The sequence below is a fragment of the Rhinoraja longicauda genome, chromosome 11, assembly GCF_053455715.1.
Source record: "Rhinoraja longicauda isolate Sanriku21f chromosome 11, sRhiLon1.1, whole genome shotgun sequence".
In the NCBI taxonomy this organism is placed as follows: Eukaryota; Metazoa; Chordata; class Chondrichthyes; order Rajiformes; family Arhynchobatidae; genus Rhinoraja; species Rhinoraja longicauda.
The window spans coordinates 9,813,544-9,834,344 of NC_135963.1; the positions used below are offsets into that span (position 1 = coordinate 9,813,544).

The 20,801-nt window shown below is 39.4% G+C and overlaps 1 protein-coding gene across 3 annotated transcripts in view; it reads left to right on the forward strand.

Moving 5' to 3' along the window:
- btbd8 (BTB domain containing 8) overlaps window positions 1-20,801 on the forward strand; it is a 77,419-nt gene that overhangs the window by 20,156 nt on the left and 36,462 nt on the right. For 2 of the 3 annotated variants that reach the window (XM_078408210.1, XM_078408212.1), the window contains 6 exons: window positions 6,179-6,474; window positions 7,742-7,859; window positions 8,418-8,507; window positions 13,728-13,808; window positions 15,263-15,359; window positions 20,633-20,721. In XM_078408210.1, coding sequence (XP_078264336.1) covers window positions 6,179-6,474; window positions 7,742-7,859; window positions 8,418-8,507; window positions 13,728-13,808; window positions 15,263-15,359; window positions 20,633-20,721 — 771 coding nt within the window. The remainder of the gene's footprint in view (window positions 1-6,178; window positions 6,475-7,741; window positions 7,860-8,417; window positions 8,508-13,727; window positions 13,809-15,262; window positions 15,360-20,632; window positions 20,722-20,801) is intronic. The other variant, XM_078408211.1, reaches the window with a different exon arrangement.

The window sequence follows — 20,801 nt, forward strand, 5'->3', positions numbered from 1 at the left end:
AGACAGTGCCCTGCAGGCAGTCTAACACCACCCAACCAATGGGAGTCACCAGCCTGCCCTGAGGTCCACTGTAGTTAGCCCCTGTGAAGAGGTTCTTGGCTTTTCTTCCAGGAAATTCCAGGACTGCTTTGATGCAGTCAGAAGATTCAGGTACTAATTAACCACAAGCAAGTTGCTCTTGGGTTGGAAATTCCACCATGCCTCAAGAAAGCAACAAGTCGTCAAGGCTTGTGTATGCATGTGTTCAGCAGATATCATCAAGTTATTTACTGAGATGAGGCTACACAAAATAACTTTTAATCAATGCTTGTGTATGCATGGGTTCAGCAGCTGAGCTTCAAGTCATCAAGTTATTATTCACTGAGATGGGAATGAAACCTGCCAAAGAAGTTTTATCAACCTGTCCCCATCAATAAAAATCCTTGACTGAACCCTAGAGACCCTGGACCATTCAGCATTTTTCTGGACTAATCCCTCAGTGATGGCACATATCTGTGCTCAAATTCATTACTTCTGCCAAGAGTGCCAACATACCCTAAAGCCATCAGGAAAAATGTTTGAAGATTAAGGCCTACAGGTTTATAGTCTACTCGGAATCATTAATATCATCTAGACCTACCTCAGGCACTTCAAAGTGCTGGAGAGGTAGAACCAGTACTGACTGCAAAATTCTCCAAGCACAATACATTGTAATGCAATTGTGAAGTAGAGCAGAGTTCTGTACAATGCAGATGTTAGGGATCAATTTCAACTAAGACCACTGATCCCTTTCCAGAGCTCAACCTGTTAACAAGGAGTTAGAAGGACCTTTCTGTTTTTCATATGGGATGCAGGTCGTATTACTTAGTGGGTACGTGTCCTTTTTTTCTGACCATATTGTCAGACCTTGGCTCAGGAGGTTGTACTTTTTCGTACAGGTAATTTTAGGAGTACTGCATTTCGTGTCGAGTTCATGTGGTACCACTACATCCATGAATTTTCTTTTTTCTGTTCAGCATTACTACTTTCCTAGATAGCCCTTTTCCTTTTCTGATCCCCATAGATTATTTTTTGGTTACATTTTGGATTCAGTTTAAAAATATATATATTAATTGCCTTGTGACTTTCTCCTAATGCTTCATGTCTTTGGCTCATTGAAATGTATATGCATGAGAAGGTGATCAAAGCCTAGATGTGGCGTTTCATTTGAAAGACCATTTCTCTGAGCCTGTTTCTCTTTACCGAAGTGTCAGCCTCAATTTGGATTAACCACTAAGCTTTCAGACAAGTACGGCACATAAGGAGGTCATTTAGCCTATTGTGTCTGTCCCGGTGCAAGAACAATCTTGCTCACCTTGTTCCCTAATCCTCTTCCATAACTATGAATGTTCTTACTGTCAAGTGTTCATTTGGTTGCTTCTGAATGCCATGACTGAATCTACCTCTACTACTCCCCCAGCAATGCATTCCAGGTCCCTGCCACTTGCAGCATCTTTAAAAGAAGCAAGCTCCCCCCCACCACCACCTTGGCTAATTTTAGTAGTTTTGCCAACCATCTTAATTCAATGATTTCTACTTTGACCTTCCACCAATAATAACAGAAAAATACGAGTGTGAATAGACCATTTGGACCTTTAAACTTGCTCCATTATTCAATATGATGATGACCGATCCTCAGAACCACATTCTTGCTCTCTTCCCATGCCACTCTACATTGCATCTCTCCATCTACTCTATCTAAACATTCCATGATTGAAAGATCTAATCAATCCGCTTTCCACCTCCCATATTCATTCCAGTAAATCTCCCTAACAAGAATGATGTCTGGGGTGAGGTTTGAGCCTGTGGTATATTCTAGGATTATAGATGTCATATCTGGTGTTACACCAGAAGTGCTGGAGCCAAACTAAGCTGGAGTTGTCACTTCCATTTCTCTCTTCTCAGTGTTGCACACCCCTCCCCCCACATGGCTGTAAGAACTTGTGTTTAATATGTAAAGACTGAAGCAAACTATTGTGATTAAAGGTATCAAATGCAAGGTAATTACTAACACCTCAGTAGCTTATTGCAAGAAGAATCATTTTGTTTTTCCATTGGAAAAGTACGTGCAGTGGATTATGTTCCTTGACAAATTAAATTACAGACTTTTTGCATGAAAGCAAACTTTGATTACCATTTTGATTAAATGCCGGTCTTTCATAATTCCTATGGGAGATCCATGGAAGGTGTCGGGTGTTTATGGAGTCCTGTGAGGAGCTGTACATTGTCGGTGGGGAAAGAAAACTGTAGTACTAAATAAATTGGAAATGATTTATTCCAAAATTGAAGATTGGTTACTGCTATTCAGCCGGTTTATAAATCTGTAGGGAGCTTGATATCGGGACATAAATTAGTGGTTAGCTAGTGAAATAGAAACTAAGGTGAACCACTGAAAGGCGTATATTGTGTGAAATTAGCATCTAAATTGCAGCCTTGTAAGCTGTTGTGGGGGAGCAGGGTCGAAGCGCGGCATGAATATTGAAGAGCCAATTGTAAATGCAAGTCCTTTTCAGAAATAGATGTTTTTGTGTCACAAGGCAATGGTTCACAGGTCTTTCTGTAAAGAGCTCAAAATACAAATTACTGAGTTACAGAAACGTGAGGAGGAGTCAGACTGTAAAGAAATGTTGTAGTTAACAGGATCGCATCTAGTTTTAAAATAAATGATTTTATTTAACTGCTATAAGATCCCTGCTATTGTTTTGTCAAAACTATTTCTGATTTTTAAATTGTCTTTGGTGACTAATAATGATTTCAGCCTCCGTCTGAACTAATCCAGCTTGTAGTTAAATGCTTAATGAATATATTGATCTCCCTGGTTCATGTCCATTAAATTGTTGGGCTCTATAGTGACTACTCTGTTAGAGCTGTAATATCACCAGTACACAGTTTTAGAAACAAATTTTTGGGAGTAAAAGTTATCTGTTGATCGCCAACACTAAATGTGTGCTAAGGTTTCTGTCATTGTTGTTCTGTCTGGCCCCAATGGTGGTGCACATTCTTAAACCTGTGCAGATCAACCAGCTGGAGATTTTGTGGACCCCTTCAAATTTCCTTTACCATGGTGCAAGGTTCCCACTTGCTTTAAAAGGGCACCAATAAAACGTGCCCAAGAAGAGTAAGGTGGGAAACAATACCAATTGGTGACACTATTGTCCCTGGTGACAGTGTGCTTTGAGAGGATGGTGATGACGCATATCAACTCCCACGTTAGTAAGGACTGGACCCATTACAATTTGCATAATGCCAAAATAGATCAACAAGGGATACGATTTTGCTGGTTCTCCATTCTACACTAGGCCATTTGGACAATAAGAATATGTTATTATTTATCAACTACAGCTGAGCACACCACACCATCATCTCCTCTAACATTCTCAAATTTGTAAAATTAGGAGCACTTCAAGGTTGTGCCTTCAGTCCTTTGCTCTATTCTCTCTATACCCACAACCATATAGACAGACACAGTTCCAATGCCAGCTTTAAATTCGCTGACAATACCACTGTCGTTGGACGGATAATGGGTAATGATTAATCGGAGTATAGGAGGGAGATTAAACCTGCTTTAATGGTGCCAAAACAACAACTCTATTCTCAACGTCAGCAAGAACAAGAAGTGGATTGTTTGCTTTAGAAGGGGAAAGCCAAGAATCTACAATCCTTCATCAACAGGTTAGCGTTGAGGGTGAGTCATCAACTTCAAGTTCCTGGGCATGCATTTTTATGAAGATCTGTCCTCGGGTCCAGTCTATGGATCCAATCATAAAGAAAGCCCATCAATGCCTCTTCTACATTCGAAGATTGCGGTGATTCGATATGTTGACAAATACTCTCTTAAACTTCTACAGGTGTGTGGTTGAGGGCATATTAACTGGCTTGGTTCGGCAACTTGGAATGCAACCCAGGAACGAAGGAGATAGACAATAGGTGCAGGAGTACGCTATTCGGCCCTTCGAGCCAGCACCGCCATTCACTGTGATCATGGTGATCATCCACAATCAGTACCCCGTTCCTGCCTTCTCCCCATATCCCTTGACTCCGTCTGCTCTCTTCATGAGCTCTATCTAACTCTCCCTTGAAAGCATCCAGAGAATTGGCCTCCACTGCCTTCTGAGGCAGGGAATTCCACTGATTCACAACTCTCTGGGTGAGAAAGTTTTTCCTCATCTCCGTTTTAAATGACCTACTCCTTATTCTTAAACTGTGGCCCCTGGTTCTGCACCCCCCCCCCCCCCCCCCCCCCAACATCGGGAACATGTTTCCTGTCTCTAACATGTCTAATATCTTAATCTTATGTTGCAATAAGATCCCCTCTCCTTCTAAATTCCAGTGTATGCAAGCCCAGTCGCTCCAATCTTTCAACATGTGACAGTCCAGCCATCCCGGGAATTAACCTTGTGAACCTACGTTGCACTCCCTCAATAGCAAGAATGTCCTTCCTCAAATTTGGAGACCAAACTACACACAATACTCGAGGTGTGGTCTCACCAGGGCCCTATACAACTGGAGAAGGATCTCTTTGCTCCTATACGCCTCCTCTTGTTATGAAGGCAAACATGCCATTAGCTTTCTTCACTGCCTGCTGTACCTGTATGCTTACTTTCAGTGACTGATGTACAAGGAACACGCAGATCTCATTGTACTTCCCTTTTTCCTTGACACCATTCAGATAATAATCTGCCTTCCTGTTCTTTCCACCAAAGTTTATCCACATTAAACTGCAAAGTATATATCAGTAGATATCAACAAAAGTGGTAACTCTTACAAATACTTTATCTTTTTGCATTATAAGATGTTACATAATCTGTTACATAATCTGTTTTAAGTGAAAAGAATGAAATGGTAAAGAGTAGATAAGGTTAATAAGTAGCAACAAATTGCTCACAACGCTTTATTTAACAAAGGTGCTTAATCTATCACAAAATATCCCAATGGATTTTTGGCCGCTGAATATCACAGTCTGCCAATTGCCATTTCTTATCTGAGGCATTAGATTCGTGTTTCTTGAACATTTCCTTGTATTTACAAAAGGCAGTGTCAATGTAAAAATTATGACATACAGATTATGACTAAAATCATTGCTTCAATAATTGTAGGAGTGTACTGATTTTTAATGGATTCAATCAAAGGTATTATGGCTGTTATCTTGGGAGCACTTGAGCTCCTTGGATTTCAGTATGTTCAAAATGCCCCCAAAAATAAGTATACTCAAAACTATGGACTGAGATTTTTTGTATTAAAGTAAACAGCTACAGAATTTATTCATTATCAGGGTATGATTTTTTTAAAACAGATTTATGGAGCAAGTAAACAGACCCATGCTGACCTGACCAAGTTACCTACCAAAGAGTCCCATTTGCCTTTGTCCTATGTACTTCTAAACCTTTTCTACCCATGTACCTATCCAAATGTCTCCATACCCACCATCCTGTGTGTGAAAATATTGTCCCTTGAGTTCCCTTTATGTCTTTCCCATCTCGCTTTAAATCTGTGCCCTCTACATTTAAACTCCACTACCCTGGGGGAAAAAACTCTGACCATTCACTTTATCTATGTCCACATGATTTTATATACCTCCTCCATAAAGACTCCTCTGCTTTATTGACAATAGCCCCAGCCTACCCCGTCTAGTAATCTCCTGGACAAGTTTTGATCGCCTAGCTTGGGGTCGGAGAGGTATTTCCCGGATTTTTCCCCCAAATTGGCCTGGGTTTTTATCCGTTTTTTCGCCTCTCCCAGGAGATCACACGGTTCTTTTGGGTGGGAAGAAGGGCGATAGTGGGAAGGGAGTTGGGGTAGGATCAGCCATGATCGTATTGAATGGCGGAGCGGGCTCGAGGGGCCGGTTGGCCTACTCCTGCTCCTATTTTCTTGTGTTCTTCTTGTGTTCTTGTCTCTCCTTACAACTTTAGCCTCTAGTCCCAGTACCATCCTTGTGAATCTTTTGGGGTGTTTTTTGCACCCATTCCAATTTAATAACATTCTTCCTATAGCTCGGTGACCAGAACTGCACCCAGTATTCCCAAGTGTGGTCTCGCCAATGTCTTGTAAGAATCATAGTGGTTACATGTCATATTTCATATTTCAGATACAGCGTGGAAACAGGCCTTATAGCATGCATTCATCTGTTGCTTTTTAAAATTGTTCACCTTTTTTCTAGACAGATTTATACAACAGACAGGAAAGTGAATCATTTGGAAGAGGAGCTACTGCTGAGCAATGATCAAAATGGGATGAGATTGACAGAAGGCCACAATCCATCCATTAATGACTTTGAGAAAGTGAAGATGTGCAATGGGAAAGATATTGAGGGTGGAAAATTCCCAGCTGCTCCTAACGATGACACCTCAGGTGAAATTGAGATGTTGACCTCTAGTCTGTTGGAAGACGATATGCCTGAAGGAATGTTTGATGTGCCTGAAGAAATGGAAGAAAAGGATCAGATCCTATTTGTAGGTAAAAAGCTGCTAAGATCAAGGGTTGACATTCAGCTTTGGTTGCCGATTCTCAACATTTGGTGTATCAATTATTGAAGTCCATTAAACAATTAATGGGAGTGGAGTACCATAGCAACAAAAATGCTTGCACATGTATTTGTCTGGTGATCAATGATTTACTTCAGCATCCACGTCTCTTTCATCATGGCTGTTCCCTATCTGCCACTATTTCAGTTTTGAACTGTTAAAGTTCTATGGACTTCTTTAAAGCTTTATATTTCTATCTTTTAAACAGCAAAATTGCAATTCTTTTACAAGCCTAATTGAAACATCAGTGGACATTTGTAGAAATCTGCAGATGACCCATCACTGCTTTGTAGTCCTGTCTCGCCCCCCCCCCCCCTTTCCGTCTAATGTTATCCTTGGGAGATTTATCCTTTTTTGATCAGTCCTATCTTTAGTTTTAGTTTAGTGTATTATTGTCATGTGTACTGAGGTACAGTAAAAACTTTTTGTTCGCATGCTATCCAGTCAAAGAAAAGACTATCGACAATTACAATCAAGCCAGCCAGAGTGCTCAGATAAAGGATACAACATTTAGTGCAAGATAAAGTCCAATTTAAAATAGTTCAAAGGTGTCCATGAGGTAGATGGGAGGTCAGAGCTGCTCTCTAGCTGATGAGAGGACTGTTGAGTTGCCTGATATCAGCGAGGAAGAAACTATCCTTGAATCTGGAGTTAAATACCAACTCATGAAAGCTGTACATTATATCTCTTTACCATCTGCACAACCAGCTGTATAAATTACCTGTCCAAAGTTGGCTCCAGTTCAACACACAAAGATGACCAAATGCCCATCCTTATCATCTATCCACCAATTCCTATGGCATTGATTTCATCTTTCTCCTGGCTACTAATTTGGATTAGCATCTTAACACAGATCTGATCTGCCGTCAGATGGGAGGAGTTGTTTGCACATCATTCCTCTGTACACCAATTGCTTCACGTAAACATTTAAAAATGGTTCTTGCTCTAAATCTCCTGTTCCAATTTTTAGAATCCCTTCCCTAAAAATGTTGAGTGAGCAGCACTATCTTTGTATTAATATTCTAAAGTCTGTCTGAAAGCTTGAAAACCAGCTTCTTTGTCCAAGCTTTCAGTACTTCCATAAAGTAGATATGGCCAGCTGCAGAGCTGCTCTAAGCAGCTTCTGACAACTGTGCTTTTTAATCTCCTTAATGCAGGTGGGCTTGCTTCTGTAATGTATTTTCATGTTTCTTGACTAGATGATCCCACGCCAGAACCAGCCTCCACTTTGGGTGATGACCTTTTGTCCCTCTACCATGGAGGTTGTTGTTCCGATATAACTCTTCATGTTGAGAACAAAGTTTTTCAAGTGCACAGGTATGCAGTTCTCCATTGTACAAACCAGCATGAACTGAGTTAATGAGCCAAGCTTTATACATCATACAGATTTTGCACCAATATATTGATATGGCTTAAAGCAATCAAACAAAGATTTTTTTTTGCTCCTTTAGAGTGGAATTAGTTGATGTAATAGCAGAAGAGAAAATCATGTGTACTCGTATCTTCAAGGTGCTTTAAAAAAATGTACTATTAAATGTTTTCTGATTATTTTTGTATCAAATCATTCTCACTCGAGTGGGATGGGAAGGGGCACTCTTTGCTCAGGCTTTGCATGTTGCATGTCAGATTAATGATGCAAGGCTGGAGCTTTTTAACTGCTGGATTGGTCAGTCAATCCTTTTCCTTGAATAAATTAATGAGCAATTGAGTTTTTTTTAATTTGTAAAATGAGTTGTCTTGACCTTAATCTAATGATCACTGCATTATTTTAAAGTAAAAGGTATTTTGTTTTTAACTATATAATTTAGAACAAGCAAATTTAATGTTATAAAGTGTGAATTGTCATGAAAACTTTTTGTGTGCTCTACCTTCCAGGGCCATCCTGTGTGCACGCTCCAGTTACTTTGCAGCTATGCTAAGTGGCAATTGGGTTGAAAGTTCTCAGAAGTCCATCACTCTTACAGGGTAGGAGATGATAACCAAAAGGTTTTTTAACGTTTAAATATGCAGTACTTTCTCGTGGGCTAAATTTGAAATATCTAAAGAGAGCTATGTCAGCTTCAAATGCAAAGTGTCTGGCTGTTGCTGACTAGTGGGGTAATGTTTTATTCTTTGCGCAGTAGTTCAATGGATATTGTTTCTCAAAGCTAAATAAAATACGGCATTGTTTATAGTTAAAAGATAACCAAGGTGACCATATGAAAATGTGCAGTCCAATATTGTAATATTAGTGATCAACGTGTTATTGGCAGTTCTAATAGAGAGATAATCCTACTTAAAATTCTGCAGCATATTCTTAGGTCCAATTTTCTTAAGAACTTCTCACATTTGGAAAAGCCAAATGCAAACGGAATGGCTTTCCGAGCATGTGTTCCTATAGAGCTCATGGGACCTTGTACTTCAGCTTGTCCTCGCTGCGATGCTCCATACAATCTGGTTGCAGACTTAAGGGACTCTGCAGAAGGACTTGGACAGGTTGGGAGAGTGGGCAGAGAAGTGGCAGAATGAATATAGTGGAGCAAAGTGTGGAGTCATGCATTTTGGTAGTAGGAATAAAGGCGTAGACTATTTTCTAAATGGGGAGGGAATCCACAAATTGGAGGTGCAAAGGGACTCCAAAACGTTTATCTGCAAGTCGAATCGGCAGTAAAAAAAAACAAACTGATTGCTAGCATTTATTTCAAGAGGGCTTGAATACAAAAACAGGGATGTAATGCTGAGGCTCTATAAGACTGATCAGGCTGCATTTGGAATATTGTGAGCAATTTTGGGCACCATATCTGAGGAAGGATGTGCTGGCTCTGGAAAAGGTGCAGAGGAGAATGATGCCAGGAATGTGTAGGTTAACATATGATAAGCATCTGTCAGCACTAGCCCTGTACTCGGCTGGTGTTTAGAAGAATGAGGTAGGGCCTCATTGAAACGTACAGAATAGTGAAAGGCTTCGATAGAGTGGATGTGGAGAGGATGTTTCCACTAGTTGGAGAGTCTGGGACTAGAGGTCCTAGCCTCAGAATTAAAGAAAGTTCTTTTAGGAAGGAGATATGGTGAAATGTATTTAGTCAGAAGGTGGCGAATCTGTGGAATTTGCCACAGAAGGCTGTTGAGGCCATGTCAGTAGATATTTTTATGGCAGAGATAGATAGATTTTTGATTGGTACAGGTATCAAAGGTTATGGGGAGAAGGCAGGAGAATGGGATTAGGAGGGAGAGATAGATCAGCCATGATTGAATGGCGGTTGATGGGCCGAATGGCCTAATTCTTCTCCTATCACTTATGAGCCTATGACCTTTATTAAGGCATTATTTACTGTCTAGCCCTCACTGACCATACAATCCAAAGGCATATTAGACTGTTTAAGTGGTTGGAAGATTCCACATCAGTTGTGAGTCTGCAGTCCATTTTAGGTCAGGAAGGGAACTTTCCTTTCACAAAAAACATCAATGAAATGCAATCTTTTAGAAGAATCTGGTAGTTTTGTGACTGCTATTAGTTTAGATTTTAAATCCCCAGGTGCCTTGGTAGAATTTGAGGGCGTGGCTGTGAATCTATAATACAAGCCTCTGGAGTCTTGTCCATTGGCTTAATTATTATGTTACTGCATACTTTGGTAGTCCATGCAAAGAGGACAAAAGCTTGCATTTGCTGAGTGTCTTTCAGAGCTTTGGGATGCACATGTTGATTGACAACATGTGGGGCACTTTTTGAAGTGTTATTGCTGCTGTAACTTGGGGAAATGTTTTACTTTTTTGTTCATGCTTGAACTCTCATTTAAGTTGGAGTTGGGTTTACTGTGTCTTTCAGTATTTTCTGTTATATGTTGGGTATGGCGAACTCTCCTTTATATATTAATTTATTGCCAATATTATTGCATTTTAAAATAATATATTTAAATCCACAGCAATGTCCTTGATATTAAAATGAGCGGCAGTTTATTCAGCTATTGAATACCAAGGCACCAAAGAAGTACATTTGGAAAAGCAGAGGCTGATTGGGAATTGTCAGTCTGGTTTGTGTGGGGATAACTCAATTTGGTTGCCTTTTTTTAAGGAAGTAACTAATAAAAATTGATAAGTGCAGGAGTGGTACATGTTGTTATATAGACTTTAGTAAGTCATTTGACGTCCCGCATGGTTGGCTGGTCCAGAAGGGCAAGGCACATGGAATCCTGATAAAATGGTTGATTTAATCCAATGTTGGCCTGGTGATAAAAAGCAGTGGGTAGTAGTGGAAGGATGCATTTCTCATTGGAAATCAATAATCAGTGGTGTATGGTGGGGAATGGTACTGGGACCCCTGTTTGGGATATATATTAATGACTTGAATGTGCGCAGGAGATATGACTAGAAAGTTTGTAGATGACACAAAAATTGTTGGTGTGGATCGTGAGGAGGGTTGTCTAACACCACAGGATATAAATCAAATGGTTGGTGGCAGATGGAATTTAACCCCACGTGCAAAATGATGCTTATTGGGAAGTTAAACAAGAATATGAGATGCACATTAAATCATGGTGTGTTGAGAAATGTTTATAACATGAGGGTTCCCTGAAAGACGGAGCTTCTTCCCACAGGCCATCAGGACTGTCAACTTTTATAACCCCAGAGACTAAATTTTTGTCGACACTAATAGTAACTTATTAACTTTATTTATATGCTGTAACTGTAATTCTTTTTGTGCACAACCCGCAGGCATTGCCACTTTCATTTCACTGCACATCGTGTATGTGTATGTGACAAATAAATTTGACTTGACTTGACTTGAAGTAGCATTATGGGTAGATAAAATGTGTAGGGAATATCTGGTTTAAATCGAAGATAGACATAAAATGCCCGAGTAACTCAGTGTGACAGGCAGCATCTCTGGAGAGAAGAAATTGGTGATGCTTCTTGTTGAGACCCTAATTCAGACGAAGAGTCTCGACTGAAACATCACCCATTCCTTCTCTCCAGAGATGCTGCCTGTCCCGCTGAGTTACCGCAGCATTTTGTGTCTATCTTCGATTATGGGTTGATTAGGTTGGTTAAGAAGGCATATGGCCTGCTTTTGCCACCTTAGATTGAGGAATGGGAATTGATATATGGGATGTCATGTTGCAACTTTTTTACAGAACACTGATTGAACCACGCTTGGAGTATTCCTCAGCCTGAAGAAGTGTTATGACCCGAAACGTCACCTATTCCTTTTCTCCAGAGATGCTGCCTGACCTGCTGAGTTACTCTAGCCTTGTCTGTATTGGAGTATTCTGTGCAATATTGATTGCCACATATGGTTGCACTGGACAAAGTGCAGAAGACATTGACCAGGATGACGTCAAGATTAGAGAGCTTGAGTTACGGGGAGAGATTGGATAGGCTGGGTTTATTCTTGCTGGAGATTGAGAGGCAACCTGATCAAGGTATTTAAAAGGGTAGATCGAATCAATTTCCCATTGTAGGGGTTTCAAATTCAAGACATTGTTTTAAGATGAGAAGAAGGATTTTTAAAAAGATTTTTTTAGTGGTTGATATCTGGAACTCGCAACCAACTGAAGTGGTGGAGTTGAATACAGTATTTAATTTCCTGTCTAAATTTAAAGAGACATTTAGACAGGAACATAAATAGTCAAGTCGTAGACCGACGCAGTTTGGCAAGTGGAATTAATGTAGATGGGCGAAAAGGTCAGCATGGACATGGTGGGCTGAAGGGCCCACACCTTTGCTGGTCAACGGTAAAAATGTAAATCACTTTCAATATCTCGTCGTAGAAATCTTGGTGCATGCCAATGCCTTCTGTCACATTTCATTCTTTTCTGTAATATTTAATGATTTCATGAAAAACATCCCTGAAGCATGAAATAAAGTGTACGATTATTATTTTGTGAACTGGAGTGCTATTTTGGCATCAAACCTCGTAATTTCTAAATGACCTAATAGCCATCAGAGATAAATCGGCCATGGAAATGAAATCTTTAGTGGCTTTTAATGTAAATACATTCATTAGGCTATCATTAGTACTGCATTTGGATTTTGCTTTGAGCAAAAGGAACTCAAAGTTTAATTTTATTTTAAAGATATTCAGAAATGTACTTGAATTCTTAAGTAGTTTTGTCCATGCAATCTAAATTTCAGTTTCAAAGTGTTGGCTCTGGGCAGAAGATAACAAACCGTGAGGTTGAAACTTTAATCACGAATAGAAAACTGCATAATCAATGTGATGCAGATTTAGGAACCTTTTTAAAGGCCTTCGGCTCCTGATCAATGATCTAACATGCCCATTTTTGCCCCTTATCCTAGATTTTCGTTGTTTAACAAAAGCCTCTCGATATCTGCCATACAATTAATGATTGATTTTGCATCAATTGCCATTTGTATAAAGTAGAACTTCTGTTTCCCACTCGGTAATGAAGTTTTATTCCCACATGCACACCAAAGGACTTGGCTGTAACAAAGTGCTGGAGGGACTTAGTTGGTCAGGAAGCAACTGTGAAGGGAATGGACAGATGACATTTTGGATTGGGATCCTTCAGTCTCTGGTTGAAAGACAGATCCTGTTCCGAAATGTCGCCTGTCCATTCCCTCCACAGATGCTACCTGACCCGCTAAGTTCCTCTAGCACTTTGTGGAGAAAATCAGCGCTCAGTTGATGATTTGAAAGTGTACAGCGCTATGGTGGCATACTTAAGTTGCTCCACCAGCCTGATTTCTCAACTGCTGTTTCAGGGATGAGTTTAAATTCAACCATGGCAGCTGGGAAATGTAAATCAAATTAATTATGTCTGAAAATAAAGCTACTCTCAGTAACGCTAATCATGAAACTACCAGAAATAGACACAAAAAGCTGGAGTAACTCAGCGGGACAGGCAGCATCTCTGAAGAGAAGAAATGGGTGACATTTTGGGTTGAGACCCTTCTTCAGATTTGTTTTTAGAGACACTGCATGGAAAAAAGGCCCTTTGGATCTCTGAGTCTTTAAAAAAAATCCTTGCCTTGTAAAGTAAAAGAAACATTCGAAGCTTTGCAATTTGTCATTCATTTATGTTGATGCTAGAAATCTGAAACATGTGTAAAGGTGAATTTATGTTTATTGGCAGTGGCCCAAACTGGGTGATGGTAGATCTATTGTTTATTTTATTCCAGGCTGATTTTTGTTAGTAAATTGGCTTCACTGTTCCAGTAGATTTATAAAGATATAATTGTTTACAGTGTGAACCATGTGGAGATGGGCGTCATGATGAACTTTATATATGGGGCCATTTTAGATTTGCCAAGAGGAACTTTCCCGTGGTAAGTGTTATTTCATTGATTTAAGTGTGATCTTTGATGTATATCTTTGTAGTTTACTTTGGAGATCTTGCTGTGAAACTTAATTAATTGTTCTCACCAATAAAAGCATGTCTATTCATTTTTCTCTCCTTTTTAAAATGTTTTGTTTTGCAATGGTTTGGTTAAGGGTTTGAGTTTGCAGGCAATTGGGATTATGTTGGAGAATTCAAGGCAAGTGGTAAATGTAATTGAAAGGGCAGTCATGAACTACAGTGAATATTTGGTGTGGTGATGGTTAAATTTTAGAAACTAATAGGATTAGTTAGAATTATAAATTTGGGGAATAGTCTTGGCATTTTAGGTTAGGCTAAATTTTGGGGTTTGGAATAAGGTTAGCCATAAAATACAGGATGAGGAATTGCAGAGGAAGAGAGCCCACAGAATAATCCCAAGAATGAAGCTGGATCAACAGGATAACTTTGTCCCACTCTTGCATGATCAACAAATCTGTTATACACCTAGATTTAGCATTTATGGTTTTGAACCCCATGTAAATTTACAGAAGAGTTCTTATTGATGGTCTGGAATTGGCAGTGTCTGATTTGTAAACTAACAATTGATTAATTACTGCCCTGGCATGAAAAAATACAGTTGAAAAAATGTTTTAAAGAAAATAATTTTGCTCCGCTGTGGGAAATGTTTCTATTTAAAAGTTGCTTGGCATAATTTTCAACCATCTTGAACTATTCTGTATAAGAAGTTGATAATTTCAGAATCAGAATGAATAATCTTTTTTTTAAACCAGCAAGTACAGTTCTGTGTTTCTGAATAATCTACAAGTTGGCTGTGCCACAGGCAAGAGACAAGTCTACATGAGTTCAACCTATAAAGTTGGGGAAGTAAAATGTTTAAATTAAGATTTTTAGTGAAGTATTAATGCTGGAAATCTGAATCTGAAGAGGAGGTTTCATTAATTTGCAGTGACACAAAGTGGATGATATTGGATCAAATGCCTATCTTATTCTCTGGCTCGATTTCATTTTTAATAGCAAAATATCAGACGTGCCCGTTTTCTATAAATGCTGCTCAAAATTGGTTCCATGTCTGGGGTTAATGGCGACAAGGAGATCTTTTTGACTACTTGGGCCTTTGCAACATTACTAATAGTAATCTGGCAATAATTCCTGAATATCCATTCCGAATTCTAGTGAACTTGATTGTTGTGCTGGCATTTCAATTCTACAGTCAAAGGGAGATACCTGTTTTCGCTTTCCAAACATGGTTATTAATGTGTTGACCACAGAAGCAAATTTTGTAAACTGTTAGATACATATGTGCTATGTACAGCTATAATTCCACAAACTCCTAACTGAAGGAATAGGTTCGGCAATGATGAAGGCTCCCAAACAGACCTGAAAGCAAAGTGATAAATTGAGTAAATCTTAGCGCTAACTCATCATTTTCCTCTTCTTCAGTTCCATCCTTTTCTTAGCAGATATGTACAGCTTGGATGGGCTGAAAGAAGTCGTCTTACATGTTCTGAAGAAAGATTATTGCAAGTTTTTTCACAAGGTAACATTTTGTTCTGTGTACAGTGGGCATTATACATAAGCCTGAAATTTTTATAAATGGTCACTTTTAATTTTCTTAATTCCATTACTTTCAGGCTCTCTACGTTCATGCCCTAAGTTAGCTTTGAGAAAATCTTGCCTCGAGGATAAGTTGTATTTTTTATGGAGATATGATTGACTGTATTTTGTTAATTGCCACATTATTTTGCTTGGGATAGGTTTATTATTCTCGCATGTTATATGTTAAATTCAAAACTAGACTATGGTAGCAATGTACATTATTCATGTCTAAAGCTAGCACTTCTGTATCAGTGTAGGTATGTATGCATTACATTTTATTACATTAATATAGAATGAAAAGAATGAAAAAATATCTTGACATGTGTTCATAGTTATTTTATTCACAATATTAGGATTTCTGGAAATAAGTTTGATGTCACTGATTTCAAATGTGTATGGGTAGGCCCTAATGAAATGTATGTGAGAGAACAGTGATCATGATAGGGAGAACCATGTGTTGAGAAGTGTGTGCATGACTGATTATATATATATATATATATATATTCCCGGGACTGTTGTATATTGAAAGACTGGAGCAACTAGGCTTGTATACGCTGGAGTTTAGAAGGATGAGAGGGCATCTTATTGAAACGTATAAGATTATTAAGGGATTGGACACGTTAGAGGCAGGAAACATGTTCCCAATGTTGGGGGAGTCCAGAACCAGGGGTCACAGTTTAAGAATAAGGGGTAGGCCATTTAGAACAGAGATGAGGAAAAGCTTTTTTAGTCAGAGTTGTAAATCTGTGGAATTCTCTGGCTCAGAAGGCAGTGGAGGCCAATTCTCTGGATGCTTTCAAGAGAGAGCTAGATAGAGCTCTTAAAGATAGCGGAGTCAAGGGATATGGGGAGAAGGCAGGAACGGAGTACTGATTGTGAATGAACAGCCATGATCACATTGAATGGCGGTGCTGGCTTGAAGGGCCGAATGGCCTACTCCTGCACCTATTGTCTATTGAGAAGCATTGTTTTGCATGCTATCCAAACAGATCAGACACAATATACATAAATGCAATCAAGTCATACTCGAGTACAATAGATAAGGCAAAGGGGAAGATAGAGTGTAGAATAGTTCTCAGCAATGTAATGCATTAGTTCCAATATCCACAGGTGAATCGGACTGTACCCTACCTTCTGGAAGGACCGGATAATATGGGAAGAAACTGTTGAATCTGGTGGTCCGTGCTTTCAAGCTTCTGTCCTTTCTGCCAGATGAGAGCAGGAAACTTACTTGTTTCCATTGCAGACAGAAGACAAAAGAATTGTGAGCTGGAAATTGCAAACTGTCAAGAACCACTTTGACATTTTGGAGATAGCCTCTTATACAATGGAGAAACCAAAGGCAAATTGGGTGACAGCTGCTGGTGTGCTGCAATGCAGTCATACCATCTGCCTTTGGTTCCTCCATGTAGAGGAGTGTCAAAGTGGTCTTCTGCTACTGACATATTCCACTGCATCCAACCTGTGGCGTCCTATCAGAATTCTCCTAGTTTCAATGCGATCTCCTTTCATCATTTTAAACTCTGGAGAATACAGACCTAGTCTACTATTTCTCAAGCGGCAAACTTGCCATTCCTGGAAACAGTCTACTAGAGGTTTGCTGCATTCCTTCTGTAGTGAATATATCTATTTTTAACTAAGGAAATAAAAACTCTACGTATTGCTTGGGTGCCTTCTCACCAAGGTATAACTCCAGCATTTCTGTCTCTATAACATGACACAACAAATTGTAAGATGCATATTGATGTACATACAGCGCCCTCCATAACGTTTGGGACAAAGACCCATCATTTATTTATTTGGCTCTGTACTTCACAATTTAAGATTTGTAACAAAAAAAATCACATGTGGTTAAAGTGCACATTGTCAGATTTTAATAAAGGCCATTTTTATACATTTTGGTTTCACCATGTAGAAATTGCAGCTGTGTTTAACTCAAAATGGTCCAAGTAAGATTGCAAAACATTTATGCTGATTTACGCTCAGTAATGTCCGTGCCTGGCAATAAGGATCTCCAACTGGAAAGTCTAGCCATTTTCCCTTGTCGCTCTTAGCATCAACTATAACCTGAAAAGTATGTAGGAAAGAACTGCAGATGCTGATTTAACCTGGAAAGTAGTTGGATAAAATGTAAATAACAGGACTCGAGAAGAGGTTGAAGGTATTTAAGTGAATAGCCTTACAAAGCTTTTTGCACCAACTCTAAGGCATTTTGGTATATGATAACATATTCTCGCCTGGATGAGTGCAGCTTCAAAAATCTTTAAGTACCTTGGAATGATCTGAGACAAAGCAACTCACTTGCTTGAAACTAAATTTATATTCACCACCCTGAACACTCCCTGCCATCACACCATGCAATAGTGTAACTTCCCTGGCTGCCTTCAATAGAACCTTACAAACCTGCAACTACTTCCCACCAAGTAAGATAATGAGGTGCAGGCACAGGAACAAAACCATTTGCAGATTCCCATCTAACTTGCCATCTGGAACTGGTGACTTAAAAGTCAATATATTAATTTCAAGTGTTGTGTCAGAATCCTCAAATTATCTAACACAAGACACAGCATGGGTACTTTGATGCAAACTGCTCACCATCACCACCTTGAGGGCAGCTGGAGATGGGCAATAAATTCTGGCCATGTAGGATTGCAACATATTCTCGAAAGATACTGCTGGCCCCCTGAGTTACTCTAGCATTTTGGGGGTTTTTTTGCTCAAGATTCCAGCATCTACAGTTCTTTATTTTTTAATTCTGGGCATATAGTAATAAAAAAAGTCTTGACTTCAAATACAGAAATTCATGGGGTCAACACAGCAGGTTGGCCAGAGTGCATTTGAAAATCAAAGGATTAACATATTTTCTCTGTTCCATCTTAAAGATGTGTTTGTTGTTTAGCATAAGTTCTCTTCCTTAAATTTAGAAATCACCTCATCAATGAATAACTCCAAACATTTTCTCAATTCATTGTTCCTGTTTTTTTATAACTTCACAACTTCCCACCAGTGAGTTAATTTGTGCATTGTCACAGCTTTCACTAGTTAACTGTTCTTACCCCATGCCATTATTTAACCACTAAAGCTGTTTTTCTTCCTCAATCATGTGTAGTTGAGATCTGCAGATCTAGTCCCAGCAGAGTATATTTATCAACACAGCAATAAAAATGTCCTGAAGGTAAAATCAAAATGCTGGAGTAACTCAGCAGGACAGACAGCATCTCTGGATAGAAGGAATGGGTGACGTTTTGGGTCGAGACCCTTCTTCAGACTGACCTGAAATGTCACCCATTCCTTCTATCCAAAGATGTTGCCTATCCCGCTGAGTTACTCCAGCATTTTGTGTCTATCTTCGGTTTAAACCAACATCTGCAGTTCCTTCCTACAAGAAAAATGTTCCAGCAAACTGAGGTTCTGCAACATTTGGTTAACTTATGGCTCACTTTACTGTAGCTTTGGACCCTTGGTTTAGTTGGCACCGGTTTAAGTTGTTCTTCTGTGACTAGGGCATGTACCACCTTGCTATGTTGATGCACACCTCAATGGATGATCCATTTATTGCAAGCACTAACTAATGAAATATTAAGTAATTTTTGCAGTCGGAGCTCAGTCGGTTACCAAGACACTGGTAAATGGTGTTGTTCTCACACCATTGTTCTCTAGTAAAGCCCTCAATGTGGATCAAAGAAGCTTAATTGGGCATGTGTAACAAATTCCATCCCATCCAAGCCCTTTGACTTAGGACGGGTCCAGTTAATATTGAGGTTGGGTGAAAATCTCCCACCAAAACTACACTATTCTTGTAGCTATTTTGCAAACTCCCTTCACATCTGCTACTCTAATTCCCACTGATTGATGAAGGAGGCTTACAATACAGTCACATCAAAGTGATTAACCCCTTGTTTCCAAGTTTATCCATTTAACTTTACTGGTATTCTTGGATTTCTCCCAAGAATAGCCTCTATTAAATATATTGAATATCTTTTCACTACTGTTAAGTCCTCTCTCATCAAGCCTCCTCTACTCTCATATCTGTACTTCTGTCACGCCCGTAGCATCTTCACCTTGGAATACAGATTTACCACTCCCACCTTCTCTCAACAATGTTCCATTATGACAGTAATATTCCAGTCTCCTGGGCTGATCCACTCCGAGTTCATCCACCGTGCCTGTTAAGCCTCTTGCATTGAAATGAAGGCAGTTTAAACCACTGATCTGCCCTCTGTCTTTGTCCTGCTCCTGACTGTCTTGTCTACTAAAGTTACTCTCTTGGCCTTCAGAATTTATTCCCAACTCTCATCAGCCTCTTTTCTGCTGAAGATGTGAATGGATTTGGAATGTTTGAGTTACAAGGGGAGGCTGGATAGGAGAGATTTTTTTCCCTGAAGGGTAGGAGGTTGAGGAGTGATCTTAAGGTTTATAAAATCTTATTGAAGCATAGATAAAGTGACTAACCACAGTCCTTTCCCCAGGGTGGGGGAGTCTAAAACCAGAGGCCATAGATTTAAGTGACGGGGAAAGATTTAAGAGACCTGAGGAGCAACCTTTTTCACACAGAGGGTGGTGCATACATGGAGCAAACTGCCAGAGGAAGTAGTAGAGGTGGGTATAATTGCAACATTTTAAAGCCACTTCAACAGGTACATGGATAAGATAGGTTTGGATGAATAAGAGGCAGGCACAGACAAGTGGGCTGGTTGTGCCGAATGGCCTTTTTCCATTCTGTTTAGCTCCACGACCGTACAAGCAGATGGGATTAGAGTAGATTGACATTGTGGTTGGCACATGCATGGGCTGAAGGGCTTGTTTCTGTGCTGTGTTGTTCTATGCTCTTTATTTGTGAGGAATGGCAATTCTGTATACATCCCACCTCTGAGATTTGCAGGGTTTTTAAAGTTTCCACTTCTCTGTTGTCACGGTTGTGATTTATTTTAGCAACAGCTGAGGATTGAAGTGTATTCATGGAATGTGTCTGCATGTATTTCTGGGGATAGAATAGTGTGGGTTTGAGACCTGGGATGATATTCTTGCCAAAATAAATTGAATATAACCTTTATTAATTTACAACAGACAGAGGAGCCACATATAAATGCTTATGAATTGTATTGTGGTCTCTCTGGGATTTTCTGAAATGTTAATACACTAATTACAGAGATTTAATACATGAAACAGTTTAAGTTTGCCCCCTTTCCAATTTGGTTTTATTTTAATTTACAGCCTGTTATTGGCATGCAGCAGTCGATAGTGGAATGTCTGCAAATATCTCACTCTGTTGGAATTGATGCTCTGTACAGCTCTTGCATGAGGTAAGATGATTTAAATTGTGGTGTGAAACTGCTGGAACCTTTTTGAAAGTGAATCTATTCCAAAATTCTCTTTTATTGTT